Here is a 17,326-nt window from a genome sequence, read left to right on the forward strand (position 1 = left end):
TATATATATATATATATATATATATATATATATATATAAATGTCTTGCTGTTTCTTTACATGGCATTGGCATGTTATATTTTACATTCTTAATTTAATAATAATAATAATAATAATAATAATAATGAAACAGGTGTTATAGTGCTAACTGCTAAACACAAATATGGTGCTAGACTATAGTTTAGGAAATAATGTGTTGCAACTTATTTTAAATTAATTCTACTATTGGAATAAACGTTTTCATTTGTTTTACATATGACAACTGCATTTTGGAGACTGGATTATTCAAACCTCTTAATTAAAATGACAAAATTACTGTAAACGTGCTGACAAATATAAATGCTGCCTCAGCAATAAAAACATAAACAAAAAAAAATTGTTCATTTAAATGACTTTGGCACTTTGGAGACTAAAAATGCTAAAATATTAAAGGGGTGGTTCTTTTTCATAATCGAATATAATACCGTAGGGCCCACGGGCCTCATGTACAAATATTTCAGTAGCTTTCATACTGAAACACGGTGCATGGCCCACACAAAATAATCCAGAAGTATGAATCTGCATGTACGAATGAATCCAAGCACATTTCCTTTCGTAGCGATATTGCAATATTGCGTAAATGTTGGAGCACCAAGCACTCGCTCTCCAAGCTTCTGTAGAAATATGCAAATTATACAGTACTTATACGTTACGTGTATCAGACTAAGCAAATGCAAAAGACACCCATAATGATTTTGAAATATGAAGTTAACAGGTCTGATGCCGATGCGGCGTTGTAGGTGAAATATGTTTCCTTGGTAACATCAGTGTCTGCAAAATATGACAGAAAAGGAACATTTTCACGTTCCTGGTTTTGAAAACGAACAGTCCAAAATGCAACGAGTTCCATTCACTGGATAACTGACCTGATGTCACAGTGGCATCGGAGTGTGCTGTCACCAGCTGGTTCTGAATCCTGCAGGTGTACGTGTCACTGAGGTTAACCGACGGCAGCGTGCTGACCACTTGAAATATACCTGCAGAGCTCTGCTGCAAGTCTGTGCTCCCCTGCAGAACGTTGTCGTCAGCGTCCAGCCACGTCACGTTGGGCTCGGGAAACCATCTGCTCGCCACAGCTGTCAGGACACCGTTGGACAACGTAAACGCGGGTGCTGTGAAAGCTAGGAGGAGATCAAATGAAAGCATGAGTGTGTCATACAAAAATGTTAAGCGTTTTTTTTTTTTTAAATATAAAGTCAAACAACAACACAGATTCTATTTAAAAAAAATGTGGGGTGATCCAAAGGGTTGCTGTCCACACTTTGGTTTTTGAGCATCAATACCACATTGCAACTTGTGATGGTCATTAAACTAACCTTGTGGTCGAGCCGGTAATCACGACAGTGGGCCACTTTGCAAGGGCTGTTGATCCCAGTCCCCAAAGTTTGACTGCAGTATTAACCTTCCACCAGTAGAGGGAACTAATAGACTGTGAAACGTTGGATATTGGCGGAAAATGTCTATGTGCCAGCATATCTTCAGGGCAGATATTCTGTGTCAACCTTTTTTTGTAGTCGATTTATCAGAGTTATATACTTTTTTTTCCCCCCCCTCAACCATAAAAAGTAGGTAACAATCAGCAAACAGAGGACTGTCGTACGTATTAATGAATCAGCTTGTAAAGTCCTATTTTAAGGGCGCATATAATGTTCGAGTATATGTTCAGCCCAATTCACACTGGCTGCGGAACGGAAGCAATGCGTTTTCCGTACGGCGCCCGTACGGACGCCGCAAGGATAGAACACATTCAAGTCGACGTGTCAATTCACACCAGCTGCGGTGCGGTGCGTCACACTGCTGCGATGCGGAAGGTTTCCGCAAGAGTCTATTTTTTTCCAGACGGCGTATTCGGAATTTCATGAAGCTGAAGAAATTACACGAGCCGGACAGGAAATCTCGTATCAAGGTAACTCCGGTATATTTCAAAATAAAAACTTTTGCGAACTCGTTTTTTTGGGAGGGAAGCTCGCGAGCTACATAGCATGACATGAGTTGGACATTTAAGACAAAAAATGAGCTCAGAATAAATTAAACATGACAAAATAACATTATTTAAACACAAAACATGGATATAACATTCATGGTAGAAGTCCCAGAAATAATGTCCAAAAAGCTTATCCACAAGGCGCAGCCCAGGGGGGCGTCCGCGGCGGGGGGCGCGGGGCACGTCCAAGGGTCCGGCCAGGTCAACATGAGCCGGTTTAACTTGCAACCCGGTGTCGGAGCCCCGAAGCGACTGGGTGTCACGGTCGGAAGCCTGGTCGGCCGCCATCCGGGAAAAGTCGAGGCCCAGCTGTACCGTGTTGACGGCTGCCCTGGACAGACAATCCGCGACCACGTTGTCCTTGCCAGCGATATGTCGGATGTCCGTGGTGTATTCAGATATGAACGATAACTGGCGCTGTTGTCGCGCGGACCACGGTTCGGACAACTTCGACATGGAGAAGGTGAGGGGCTTGCGATCGACGAAGACCGTGAACTCACGGCCCTCCAGGATGAAGCGGAAGTGGCGGATCGCCAGCCAGACAGCAAGGAGCTCCCTGTCGAACGTGCTGTACTTGCGCTCCCGAGGGACCAACCAGCGGCTGAAAAAGGCGAGCGGCTGCCACGCACCTTCGACGCGCTGCTCCAAAACGGCTCCGACGGCAAAATCGGATGCGTCAGTAGTGAGGGCAATCGGGGCATCCGGGCGCGGGTGGGCCAACAAGGCCGCTTGGGACAGCGCAGCTTTCGTCTCTTCAAAAGCCTTGACTCTCACACCCTAGGAGCCACACCCTTAAGTGCGTCGTAAAGCGGGTGCATCACATGGGCAGCGTGGCGGATGAACCTGTGGTAAAAAGTCACCATCCCGAGGAACTCCCGGAGACCCTGGGCCGTCCGGGGTCGAGGAAAAGCGGCAACAGCTTCCACTTTTGCCGGGAGCGGGGTGGCGCCGTCCTCGTTGATGAGGTGGCCGAGGATTTGGATGGAGGGCACCCCAAAGACACATTTAGCTCGGTTAATAATCAGTCCAGCCTGGCTGAGCTTGGAGAAAAGCTGCTGCAGGTGTGAAAGGTGTTCTCCGATGGAGGAGCTGGCCACGAGGATGTCATCCAAGTCGACGAAGAGGAACGGCATGTCCCGGAGAACAGAGTCCATGAGACGCGGAAAAGACTGGGCCGCGTTTTTAAGGCCGAATGGCATCCTGAGAAACTCGAACAGTCCGAAAGGTGTTATCACAGCAGTCTTAGGCACATTGGCGGGGTGTACCGGAACCTGGTGATAGCCCCGTACCAAGTCCACCTTGGAAAATACCTTCGCACCTGCCAGGTGGGCAGAGAAGTCCTGTATGTGCGGGACCGGATAGCGATCGTGCGTCGTGGCATCATTGAGGCGGCGATAGTCTCCACACGGTCGCCTGCCGCCGTCCGACTTCGGAACCATGTGGAGAGGCGAGGCCCACGGGCTGTCCGAACGACGAATTATGCCAAGGCGTTCCATGTTGGCGAATTCGGACTTAGCTGTGGCCAATCTATTAGGGTTGAGGCGTCGGGCCTTAGCATGAACCGGCGGTCTCGATGTGGTGCTCGATCCCATGCTTGGTAGAAGTGGCTGCAAATGTAGGCGTGGTCAGGCTGGGGAATTCTCCAAGAAGCCGCGTGAACACGTCGTCATCTGAGAGCGGGCTGGCGAGGCCCTCAAACGTCTCCACATCACACCCACAAGCAACAGTGGAAAACGTCAAAGCGTCCAACAGGTGGCCATTTTTGACATCCACCAGTAGACTGTGGGCCCACAAAAAGTCCGCGCCAAGAAGGGGAAAAAAAATGTCCGCAGTGACAAAGTCCCAAGTGAACCGGCGCTCTCCAAAACATACATCCATTGTCTTAGTGCCGTAGGTCCGGATCGGTGCATCGTTGGCCGCTGACAGGTGCGGGCCGTGAGTGCCCCCGGCAGCATCTTCAGTCGAGGCAGGCAACACGCTTCTGCGGGCTCCGGAGTCACAAAGGAATTTGAGTCTGGAGAGGGTGTCCATGATAAACAGCAGCCGGCACTCTGCGCCCCCACTCACAGCTGCAACTGAGTGGAGGCGTTGCCGTTTCCCGACACAACAAAGTAGCAAGGGGCGCGGCACCTCTTCGCCTTGGTTCCAAAACGTGCGTGAAAATAGCATAAGCCAGGGGCTGATCGGCCATCCACGGCAGCGCGTGCCTTATGAGGTGCAGTTGCGGTCGCCGGGACTGGAAATGCGCGTGCAGAGGCCAAGACCTCGTGTTTGTAATGCTGGGTGGCTAGGAAAAAACGGTCAGCTTCCTCCGCCAGAGCACGTGGCTCGGAGATGGTAGTGTTCGCTAGCGCTGTCTGGACATGAGGAGGCATGTGGCGCAGAAACAGTTCAATAAACAAAAAGTTCGGTTCCTCCGCGCCAAGCAGGTTCAGCATTTTTTCCATTAGCTCGGACGGCTTACTGTCCCCCAGGCCCTGGATGGCGAAAAGGCGGCGAGCCCTTTCCGGCCGTGACAGCTCGAAGGTCTTAAGGAGGTACGCTTTGAGCCCCGCGTACATATCCCGTGCCGGGGGAGGGGTGATAAAACTCACGGCTCTGGCCGCCGTGGAGCTCCCGAGCGCGGCCATGACGTGGTAGTAGCGCGTGGAATCGTCCGTAATTCCCCGGATGGCAAACTGAGCTTCAGCTTGTACAAACCACGTCGCCGCGGCCGACTCCCAAAACTCCGGTAACTTGAGACCAGCGGAGTTCGCCATGTCGCTCAATTCGATCAAATTCTCAGCCTCGGAAACGTCAACGAGGCGGATGTCGGGGTCACCAATGTAGCGAGTAGTGACGGGGGTCGGAGGCAGAGTGTTGAAGTCCGGAGCCAAAGACCGGCGATTTATTGACATCAGCTTCTCAGCGTTTAACAGCAACAACAACTCACTCTGCGCGAGGCTCACAGACCTACCAACATTTTGTTCTTTTATCCTTTCATCCTATCCAACTCCTCCTTCGTCCCAAGGTTCCGTGGGTGAATTATGTTCCAATCACAACAGCATCACTATTGAAGCTACTTCCGTGTTTACAGAGAGCTCGCAAAGTAGCACTCAGAGACGCTTCACACCCCGGATGTTGTAAACATAATGCAAAGACGTTACGCAACTTTTTTTTTGGGGGGGGGGGGGCTACCGTCAACGCCGTGCTCGTGACACGGCGCGCGCGAGCGCACACAACGAGTGACAACATGCAACAGTGGAGACAGTTAGCAGAAGCCGGTCCCGGGCCGGCGTTGGTACTGCGCGCGAGCCAAAAATAATAACTCCCATGACGATCCAATGCAAGGATTCAAACGAAACAGGTATGTCCCACAGCCAACACACCAGCTAAGCTAAAAGCACACTGCAAGTATCTCATTTCTCAGTTTGTGGCTCCCTGTCAATGTCTACAACTAGCATGAGCAGCAGATAGGACAACTGAGACGTGCCCGCGATTACGTCATCAAACTCAAAATGAACGACAGCCCAAAAAAACAAAATATAAACAGTAGTGATTCTGTGGTCATCATCGTGTCTCAGATTAAAAAAAAACAAAAAAGATGTCATACATTAACCAAAAATGAATGTGATGGCAAAAGAAAAACAAAAATTGTTAAAAACAAAAATTGTTGATTAAAAAGGGAAATTAACTTTTGGAAATATTTTTGCATATTTTAAGTGGTTAAAATGTGTTTGATAGATTTATTGTTCCATAAGGTGGCTTCATATTTCTTTTGGCTGGACGGTAGGTTTATTTCATGTCTTAAATTTATGTTTCTGAAATACTTCACAATGTGCACATATTCTGTTTAATTGTGTTGGTGTCTGTCTAAAGGTTAATTATTTATATTTAACATTAAATTATCAACCTTTTGTTTTCCTGATCCTTATTGTGAAGAGAAAAAAACAAACAAAAAAAACAATTATAACTGTCAATAACTACTAATAAATATTTAAACTGATAAATTTCTCTGCTGAAAGTAACTAAAAAAGTAACTTTTAATCTAACTTAGTTACTTTTAAAATCAAGTAATCAGTAACGCAATTTAGTTACTTTTAAAACCAAGTAATCAGTAAAGTTACTAAGTTACTTTTTCAAGGTAACTGTGGCAACACTGTATATATATATATATATATATATATATATATATATATATATATATATATATATATATATATATATATATACATATATATACGGTTGTTATTGGGTGAACTCAACTCTCTAGCCTGAACCCCACGTGATCTTGTGGTCTGTCGGGAACAGATTTCTGGACACGCAACGCACGCAGTGTGAATTGCAGTCCTTGCGGAAGCCGTACGGAAAACACACCACGTACTTTCCGCAGCCAGTGTGAATTGGGCTTTATTGTCAAGAAATTGCCCATATGAAAAAGTCCTATAAAAATTGCATATGAATCTTATCTGTTTTAACAGAATTCTATGTGGATTTTATATGTCACAAAACTCCCAAATACAAAATGCATACAATTTATGTATGTTTAAAATCATGTGTGTCAGACATGCCCAATGCAATACCAAGTCTTATATATTTTGTATAAAAAGAACCTACTTAAATTATATCACTGCTGTTCTTGTGCAAATATATATGGCATGCCATTATGCACAGTTGTGTTGAAATTAGGGCTTTCAAAGTTAAAGCATTAACTAATTAATTGATCACAAGAAATGATCGCATTAATCATGTAATAACGCAGATTAATCTCTATTAATTTTGACCGTGGATGATCATTCAGAATATTTGTTCATGGCAAACTATCGGGGTCATTTTTTTTTCCATTTTAAATTATGCAAGTAATTAACTGCTGAGAAAAAGAGAATGTGCGTGCAAGTGGTTCAAAAAATGTTGAAGACGTCCTTATTAAAATTCAAAAGAGTTAACACATGGCTGACTGGTTAGCACGTCCACCTCCCAGTTCTGAGGACTCGGGTTCGAGTCCAGGCTCCGGCCTTCCTGAGTGGAGTTTGCATGTTCTTCCCGTGCCCGCATGGGTCTTCTCCGGGTACTCTGGTCTCCTCCCACATTCCAAAGACATGCATGGCAGGTTAATTGGGTGCTCCGAATTGTCCCTAGGTGTGCTTGTGAGTGTGGATGGTTGTTCCTCTCTGCGTGCCCTGTGATTGGCTGGCAACCAGTTCAGGGTGTACCCCACCTACTGCCCCAAGCCAGCTGGGATCGGCTCCGGCACACCCCGCGACCCTTGTGAGGAGCAAGCGGTTCAGAAAATGGATGGATGGATGGATGGATGGATGGATGGATGGAAGTAAGTATCAGCTTCTGGATGACAGACATAACATCCATTGGCAAATTATCTGTTGCATCACTCAATAGTATTTAATAGTAACTAATGGGTGTGCGCCGTGCGCTAAAATTAACCAGGGGAATTATTTTGGCACATACAAAACGAGACACAAAAATTGAAACACCAGGTATTTATCAAACTTGACAATATTGCTCCGTCCCATCAATACCTTGAAATGGGCCACCAGAGATATCCTTTAAGTGGTTTTATTTCTGCAGATGGAAATTGTATATGCTGGTCAATTAATAATAGCTATTTATGTTGTTTGTCTTACAGGAGCAACATTACAAAAATGGCCTCATGTCATCCCATCACATATTGGTACTGTGATCAACTCAAAGCTCTCCGAAATCAGGGCAAAGAATAAACCTAAAAATCTGGACCCTGAAACCATCATGCTGTTTGACAACAGTCAAGAGTAAATTGTCAGGTGCTGTGCTTTGGCCATGTTAGTTCAGGTGTAGTGAAGTTTTGATGCCTGAGCCACGTTTAATTTGCCTGGGGGTCTGGGCCAATCAGGGTTCGTGGCATTCTAAATAGTGTATGTAAGAAAAAACAACTAATTGCTTGAAGTTATGCATAAGGTTTTTGTTTTGTTTATTTGTTTTTTTGGGGTGGGGGGATGGGGGGATGGGGGGGCTTAGATGAGAATGTCAGTGTTTTGGGAATATGTAATCTTTGACAGTTAGATGGAAGGACTAGTTTACCCACGCCGTTTGATGTTGTGCAAATTAAAGCGTGTGTGGGTGTGTAAATGTCTGGAATAAACATTTTGACACAATTGTGGACTGTATTCAAATTGCATATGTCCTTTGTACAATGCACATGATATACATATAAGGATAAATACATTAATCTATCATATAAATATAGTAATAGTATTAAATCCTTATATAGAATTTGTAAGCATTTAACATTACTAACTTATTAAAATCATATTTAAATTGCCTAAAATACTTACAACTAATTTACTAGATTTAGATATTAAATGTAAGTGATTTTTTATGAAAACTTTAATATGTTCTTATAAAGTTCATATATAAATTGTTTTAAATAGTTATTTGTATTATATATCAAACATTTTAAATTCCATATATAAAACATATGTAGAACTTGTAATATTCATATAAGAGTTTGAAAATCCCCTATATGATTTATGGGTTGTTTTTGGTATGAAAGGGGCCATAATTGCACAGATATTATATAAGACATACACAATCCTTATAAAGATAATTCTACTCAATTTATGAAAGGAATGTATCATGCTTGCCATATATATATCATATAGGCTTTTTTCATATGGGTGCAGTGGCGTTTTTTTGGTTGTTTTTTTTTTTTTTTACATGTTGACATTGCAAATCATTGTTGACATTTTCCATCATAAAAGTTGTCACTTGCCATTTGCATGTTCCTGCTATTTGATTGTGGAAGCAAACAGTGCAACTAGAATGTCAAGTTTTCCCACCTGCCGTCCTGAGAATGATGTTGACTTTCCCGCTTCCTCCCGAGTAGCTGAGCGAGCACGTGTACTCGCCCGCGTCGCTGTGTCGCACCTTCCTTAACAGAAGTGAGGCATTTCCTTTCACCACCGCGTCGCTGAAGATTTCCACCCTGCCGGCGTACTGCGAGTCCTGCTCGCCGTTAATCTCGGCACCGTCCTCGTAGCGGTAAACAAGTCCTGTCAACGACTCTTTCCTCCATGTGACGGACACCTCTTGGAGTGTACTTTGTTCGCTGTCTGGGAGCACAAAGCAGCTGAGCATGTGGTCTTTGCCGAGGTTAGCCACAGGAAGTCTGTTGAGGCTCTGAACCAGAGACAATCTGCCTTCACGGACAAAGACACAAGTTGCTTTCAGACAGAGATACAGCAAAAAAGCCACGTCAGAGCCGCAACAGCTTGATTTATCTACCTTTTACATGTAATTCATCGAATGGAGGAAGACAAAAACTGTTTGCAGTATAACAGGGTTAAAGGGCCTATTGAGATGTTTTTACGCAGGAAATATAAACATAAAGTCACCTTTTTTTGGCAGTGTGGAAGGGACTTGTGACTCAAAAGTGACATCAACCAGACTAAAGTTAGTGTAGGCTATTCAGCACCTTGTGTGGCTCGTAGGATTGTAATGATATCCAAACATCACGATACAATATCACGATATGAAACTCATGGTATAATTTACATGATATTGTGGGGAGGTTGACAATATTGTAAAAAAAAAAAAAAAAAAAAAAAAACTCATACGAAAAAAATACATCACAGCAATGCATATAAACCTACAATCTCTAATAACACTTAATATTAAGGCACTTATGTGCTAACACATCGGGTTCCTCCACATATTGACTCGGTTCACAAGTATTATTACATTCCCCTTCATCTGACCATTAGTGTGGATTTTAAATATAGGAGGGCCAAAACATGCCTTGTGAAACTTAAACTGCACTAAAAAACAAACAAACTAGCCACCAGAGGGTGCTAGAATTGCAAATGGAAATCAACCTGACTTTTTATTTTAAGAGATATGCTGCCTTTAATATTGTGACATGACAATATTGTGGCAGTTTTAATATCGCAATATCACGATATTGTCCTTTTCGATACATCCCTAGTGACTAAAAGGTGAATTTCATTATGTTGGGTACAAATTTAGCGAACCTTGTTCAGCTGATTTGTACAGAAACCCTCTGGTGCCATGATATGAACATTATTATTATTATTATTATTATTTTTGCTATTCTGCACCCACAGTTTATTAATCTGCTCCCAGTTTTCCTAGACTTGGCTAATCTTGAAATCTTACCTGTGAGTGTCAAGGACAAGATGAGGATGATGAGCGCTGAGAAGACAAGAATCAGCGTGATCATGCTACACAAAGAAACACACACACACACACACGCATACAATGAATTCTTACAACACATGAGAGGTTCCATTTTGTTTTAGACATAGCCATACGGGAATCCAATTTTACCAGCAGCTGTCTATTATTACAAAGTAACTCTTGAGTGGATCCATAACTGATGTAGTGAATTGGATAGTTAAAAATAACACTCTTTTGATGCTCACATGTAGAAGATGATCTGTCCCAGTGAAGCCATGGCTGCTCACACACAAACCTTTGATGGAAAACTTGTTCAAGTCAAATATCCTGAGAAAAAAAATCAAATAAATCCATGTATCCATCCATCCATGATCTTCTTGACTTGTGTAGACGGACTCACTCACACACAAGCACGCACACAGCATCTTAAAATTCAAAACCATGAGTCAATATTACCTTAAGGCGTATGCTGCTGCTCATTTGGCCTATTAAAAATGTAGAAGATTTCCACTGCCAAGAAAAGAGAAACTTCCTACCACGTTCCAAAAACGTGCATTTTAGGTTCATTGAAGAATCTATATTGTCCCAAAGTTTAAATGTGAGTGTGAATGGTTGTTTGTCTACTATGTGCTCTGTGATTGGCTGCGGACCGATCTAGGATGTATCCTGTCCTAACATTGAAAAAAAAAAATTAAAATTACAATGACATTATATGAATGGCGGATTTCCAGGCTATTCAGTGGACATGCCCCCTGTTCTGAGCTGAGGGAAATTATCAATGTTTCAACATTTGAAGTTTAAAATAGATAACACACAATAATCACTTCTATAGGTCACCAATCTATGAATTTAGTAACTTATTCAATATTTTTTTGGGGGAAAGTAGTTAATAACTATAATTATTTTTGACAAAACCCAAGATAATAGGAAACCAAACCTAACCAGATCAATTCACAATGCAAAGCAAATCCAAAAGGTCAAAAAGGCAGATCATGATAAAGGCATCATGTTGCTCCTCCAGAACCGGAAGTTTGTCAAATTGACACCAATATGCACTGTCTCATGGCCAAAGTCACGCTCTAGTCTTTATAACAAAGGTCGTCCATAGTAGATATACAACAGTCATAAGAGCGTCAGGTGGAGGCCAGTCGGTTGGAAAAAAAAAAAAAAAAGGAGGGAATTGTGTTTAATAAGATGCTTGAAATCTTTAGTTTCACATCCTGCCTGTGAAATCACATTCACAAGGGAGCCATCACATTCACTGAAATTTGTTTCACTGAGCTTATCTTAAAATGTGATTAATATATTAATAATATCAAGTGACTAATTTGTGAGGGGGTGGTGGGAGGGGTGATTCTGCTTTGAGCCGTGGAAAATTGAAACTTGACTGACCGCATGATGTTGTCATGTCATGTAATGGTGACAAGGGCACTGCTTATTTAGCCAGTGGCTGCCGCAAACAACAGAAACTTGTCTTCCTGGCCTGATCACTTCACGCTGGACCATCCGTGAAAACAAACGTCGTCAAACCTCTTTTGTACATTTGATTTTCTCAATATTGCTGAGACTCTGAAGCATCATACTGCAATATTCAGTTAGTAAGCTTATGTTGTTGTCTTTTTATTTGAATTTGGTAATTACAAATCTATCTGACCAATGAACAGCCAGAACAGGAAATCCCGGCTGACCAGCTGCTAGAATAGTACCTTGAAGCACCAGCTGGAACCTAATAGCTCTAAAAACAAGTAGCTGCAGGAGACATTGTGACACAAACAGAAAAAAACAGCAGGTTTGCAGATTAAAGAAAGTTTAATTTTTCTTCTCATCTGCTTCCGTCAGAATCTCCAACTGAGAATCTGAAAACTAGTAGGATCACCTGTTTTCTTCACGTCGTCGTCGTAAAACAAAGCCTCTCATGTTTTTGCTAAAAAGCAAATATTGACTCTGTACTGACATGCCCTACATTCCCCATATTCATATTTTAGTAAAGGAGGTACTTAGTTTTCCTCACTGGAAAATATTTATAAGCTCGTCAATACAAGTCTTGCTGTGATCAATGCTCATGGCGCCGATAATCAATTATGATGTTGACAAATTTTAACTTGATTAAAAAGGAGTGTCAATTTTCACCGTCCCCAAATCGTTATCCATAGTTTCTTGAAAAAAGAGATTTTACTATTTTTTTCCTGCGCTTTATGTGTAGCGTCCTTCTCTGGACAAATTTTGCGCTTCCTCATCCTGGAAAAAAAATGTCCCAACTTTTTAAGACATTCTCTGTCTGGGAGAGGTGCCTCGGGTACTGAAAGTTCTGTGGGTCCCAGAGTTGAACTATGAACCGCATTTTTTTTTTTTTTTAACATTAGAGTTCTTTTTAAGTCTTTTGAGATCATCAGTTTATGCGTCCTCTTTTTGTTGCTTTCAATATTGTCACAAGGACAATGTTTTTGGCTTGAGGTCGTAATGTTTTCTTTGGTAGGTGACTGCGTCTTCATGGCTTTGTTTGTCTTTTCATTTTCAGGAACCTCAAAAAGATGGTGCGGACAAGGGCGTTCACCGTCATTCTCGGAATCGAAAGTAATTGGGTGAACTTTGCACGTTTGACGTCCTGATAACATGTCTGTAAAGCCTGCCAGGTTGTCTGCGTGTTCATGAGCATTGTCCAGACCTGTCATGGGTTTTTCAGGATGTTCTTCTAAAACAGATGACAGTTTCATACGTTGCTCTCCTTGCAGGTTCCTGACTTTTGACGCCTCATCCTCTCTTCCGGCATCAAGTAACATGACTATCAAAGCGTCAAATATAGAGTCGGGGCATGTTTGTAGCCCAGTGGAGAAGTACTCAGCAAGAATGTCTGTGGTGGTTCGTTGGCGGCAACTTTTTTGTCCCACAGGTGAAGCCCCTTCTTGTTCTCCAAGAGTTCTATGAGTTTTACATTGTGAAATGTATTCTGGTGTTGATGCGTTGTCTACTTTCATGAAATCAAAGTGTTCACCTACTTCATTCACTAGGGCCTGAAATATGGCGCTAGAATACGTTTTCATCCCATCATCGAGGAACATTTTCAGAATTTGCGGCGGAGACCTTGTAATATCGCTCAATGGCTTTGATGGCTCTTCCATTTGGTGTTCGACAACGCTTTCATCGCCCACGTGCATCTCTTGAGAAGTGGGGCTTCCAGTAGCTGCAGTGATTAGTCCTTGGGTGCAGCTGGGTGATGAAGAAGATGTGTTTTGGGACAGTTCTTGTACTAAAAGCGCATCGTCATGTGGGCTTGTTTTAATTAAGTATTCTTCAGTGAACTCCTCACAAGTGATGGTTGGTGATGGGCTCAATTTGGATACCATATCTTCATCAGGTGTGATGTTGACTTGATGAGCAGAGGCCTCGCAGTTGGAGGCAGCCTGGATGTCAGCATCCAAGGATGGCGATGAGGCTTGAGAGGGACTTTTAGGTTCTAAGGGTTCTGGAGTTGAATACTTGAGCTCATCTTCAGGAAGTGTGGTCAAGTCTTTACTCTGTTCCCCATGCAGAGATGATCCTGAGGAGGATTTTGACGACATCCTTTCTTTTAGAATGACATCACCATCATCATCATCTACCGGACCCAATTCTTGACAAGGAGAGCAGGAGTCTGGTTTATCTGCATCCTGGAAATCATCACTTCCATAGCTTCCACTTCCATAGCCTGCGGAGTCACGTGTCTCCTCTCGTGGTGATAAGCTCAAGGATTTTGACAGCACATTCTCAGACTCCAGTTCAGCATCACCCTCTACAAAATCTATCTGGGGTGGAGTATCACCACTTTTCTGCTCTTCTAGTCTGGAGGGGCTCAATGATTTTGTTGATTTTTCATCATCCAAGTCACTATCAACCTCCTCAAGAGCTATCTGCCGATTCAAATCCATGGGTGGAGAACCATCCCCTTTCTGCTCCTCTACAAGCAATGGACTCAGTGACTTCAATTGCTTCTCTTCATCCACTTCACTATCAAGATGATCTTGATCAGAGATATGAGGTGCTGTTATATTATCATAATGTTCCTCTCTTGGAGATACACTTAAGGATTTTAATGGTTTCTCTTCATCCACAACTCTGTCAACTTCAAGAGGTTCAAATTCATGACAAGTCGAGGTAGAGGGTGGTGTAGCATCACTATACTGCTCGCCGCTATATGTTGGACTCAAGGATTTTGAGGGTTTCTCTTCATCCATATCACTGTCAACATCCAGAGGATCCTGACCAGTCAAGGTAGAGGGTGGTGTTGCATCATCATACTGCTCATCTATTGGTGAGAGACCCAAGTATTTTGATTGTATCTCTTCATCCACATCACTATCATCTGCTACACGACAAGCAGAGGTTGGGGGTGATGTTTTCTCCACATACTGCTCCTCTTTTGGTGAGGTACTCAAGGATTTTGATCGTTCCTCTTCGACCACATCGAAGTCAACATCGAGAGGCTCAAACCCCTCAGCAGCAAATTTAGAGGGCGATGTTGCATCCCCGTGCTGCTCCTCTATTGGTGACGGACTCAAAGATTTTAAGAATGTCTCTTCATCCACATCACTATAAACCTCCACAGCCTCCTGATAAGCAGAAATTGGGGGTGGTGTTGTCTCCTTATAGAACTCCTCTCGCGGTGATGGACTCAAGGATTTTGAAGGCTTCTTCTCAATGAAATCATGATCAACATCCACAGAATCGGACTCCTGAAAGTTGTTCAAGGTTAGTGCCACTCCCCTGTATTGCTCCTCTGCCACCTTTTCTTCTGGTGTGACATCCTTATCGTGATGTAATTCTTGATTGATGGGTGTCCAGGGTGGTTTTATATCACCTGAGCTGTCACTGGAACATATGGAGGTAGGGCTGCTTCCTTTTCCTGAGGTTTCTGGGATCAAAACCAGGTCAGTGGGGACAGAAGTCTGTTCTCCACTGTGGTCCTCTTGGGGTGATTTGGACGACACACCGGCTGGTGGTTCCTCATCACTATCCCCAGCATATAACTTCTGAGAAGTTGAGGCCGGTGACACATCGGTGGGCGACTCATCTTCGGGTGATTTTGTGGCGTTAACATATTCAAGAATGCCCTGAAAGATATTTGTGGAGGCAACCTTGATTACAGCTTGGAGTCCATCATGCATGCATATTGCCTCAGCGAAGGCGGCTACATCTTGATCACCTGTCCACATGTTCTCATCATATGAAAAAGTTGTAATGTTATTGTCCACTTTTTCATCTGATGTGCCACAATCATCCTCAACATGAGCTGACTCTTGGTTTTTGAATGTGCCTGCTTTAGGACAACTTCCGGAGTTTGAGGCTTCACTACGCAAGGAGTCATCTTTAGCATCTGAAGACTCACTGTCATTATTGTTTTGGCCATACACAGACCCAGATAAATGTATGTTTGAATTTTCATTACTTTTTGCTGAGCTGTTGTCTGGCTCCATCTCCTTGTGTGTTATCCTGCCTTATAATGGTCATTCTTTCTATACTCATGGCAACAGATTTTATTGACACAGAAATGACAATTTTGTGTGTGGATGGTGGTTTGTAAACATAAGCCTTCATGACTGGGTGTGAGCTTTTAAAACTCAAAACACAGCCTTCAATGAATACACATGCTGCCTTCATTGACCACACATCAGCCTTTATGACTTAACTTGTTCAACCTTCGATGACCTCATCAGGATTACATCATAGGACTGTCAGGCTGGCTGTCACATGACTGATAGTTGGTTAACACATCCAACTACAATAATAGGCTCATTGGTGTTATTGTACACAGTAAATTCTGTAGAGTAAATTTTAAGGACGCAACAGTTCTCGGTCTTATACTAAACTGTTCGGTCCGCCCTGCATGGGACAATACGCCCTTGTGGACCGCGTGTTTTCGGTTCTGCAACAAATTTTGTATTGACGCTTTACACGCCACTGTGTGAGTGCGTGCCTGTCCAGTGCCCCAGTTTGAAGAAGTGGTGTGGAATAATTTCTGCTTCATTATCGAATACAACGACATGGGACATGCCCGGAACACCTCTCCAAGGAGGCGTCCAGGAGGCATCCGAACCAGGTGCCCGAGCCACCTCAACTGGTAATTCTCAATACAGAGGAGCAGCGGCTTGACACTGAGTCTCTCACGGTTGGGAAAGCCCGGACACTCTGCGGAGGAAACTAATTTGGGCCGCTTGGATCCGGGATCTTGTTCTTTCGGTCAGAATAAAGAATCCGCATCACTGCAGACGCTACACCGATCCGCCTGTCGATCTCGCGCTCCATCCAGCCCTCACTCGTGAACAAGATACTTGAACTCCTCCACTTGGGGAAGGATCTCATCCCCGACCCGGAGAAGGCACTCCACGCTTTAGAGGTGCTGATTTTCATCCCAGCCACGAATTCCTCCAGCGAGAGTTGTAGATGACGGCTTGAAGAAGCAAACAACACCACATCATGATCTGCAAAAATCAGAGATGTAGGAAGTTCTGTCAATAAAAGTTATGAATAGAATCGGTGATAAAGGGCAACCTTGCTGGAGTCCAACCCTCAATGGAAACAAATTTGACTTGCTGTCGGCTAGGGGTCGGTGATATGGCCCAAAAATTATATCACGATATTTCAAAGAAATTTGCGGTGACGATATTTTTGACGATATTGGTAATAATTACTGAACAATAGATTTGTGATTTGTACTTCGGAATAATAGCACTTTTATTGCAGCAAAAAATTTTAAGCCACCTTTTTTCCACAATTGAAATGGAAACAAAGTGCAAATATAGCAACTGTAATAGAATAAAATGGAAATAAAAAAAGGCAAGGTAGTGTTTACCCTGCAAATTGCAACATAACTGCTTAAAGCACATTTACTTAGCAAATCCAATGAAAGCACATACCTTCAGAAGTCAGTGGCAAATTGCATGAGTCAAAAAAGTCCACTCTTTTCTCCTGTGTGGTTGATCTTCGATCGCCAATGATACGGTAGCAGCCAGTTGGTGGCGTCATGATTTGTACATCGCAGGCAAGTGTATTGGTAATGGTTTTCCCTCTGCGATTCTTTTGGCAGTGTTTATTTTTTGCCACAACTGGCAACCCTCCTATGAGCGTTATTTTGCCGTGAATGTCTCTGATTGGTCAATCA

General features: G+C 43.2%; 1 protein-coding gene across 2 annotated transcripts in view; it reads right to left on the reverse strand.

Moving 5' to 3' along the window:
* Window positions 1-137: 137 nt before the first annotated feature.
* vtcn1 (V-set domain containing T cell activation inhibitor 1) overlaps window positions 138-17,326 on the reverse strand; it is a 28,442-nt gene continuing 11,253 nt past the window's right edge. For both annotated transcript variants that reach the window (XM_077537150.1, XM_077537149.1), the window contains exons 4-8: window positions 10,437-10,518; window positions 10,171-10,235; window positions 8,835-9,194; window positions 905-1,159; window positions 138-809 (exon numbers count right to left, since the gene is read on the reverse strand). In XM_077537150.1, the coding sequence (XP_077393276.1) occupies window positions 697-809; window positions 905-1,159; window positions 8,835-9,194; window positions 10,171-10,235; window positions 10,437-10,468 (825 nt within the window). In that variant the 5' untranslated portion in view covers window positions 10,469-10,518 and the 3' untranslated portion in view covers window positions 138-696. The remainder of the gene's footprint in view (window positions 810-904; window positions 1,160-8,834; window positions 9,195-10,170; window positions 10,236-10,436; window positions 10,519-17,326) is intronic.

The sequence above is a fragment of the Festucalex cinctus genome, chromosome 11 (assembly GCF_051991245.1).
Source record: "Festucalex cinctus isolate MCC-2025b chromosome 11, RoL_Fcin_1.0, whole genome shotgun sequence".
In the NCBI taxonomy this organism is placed as follows: Eukaryota; Metazoa; Chordata; class Actinopteri; order Syngnathiformes; family Syngnathidae; genus Festucalex; species Festucalex cinctus.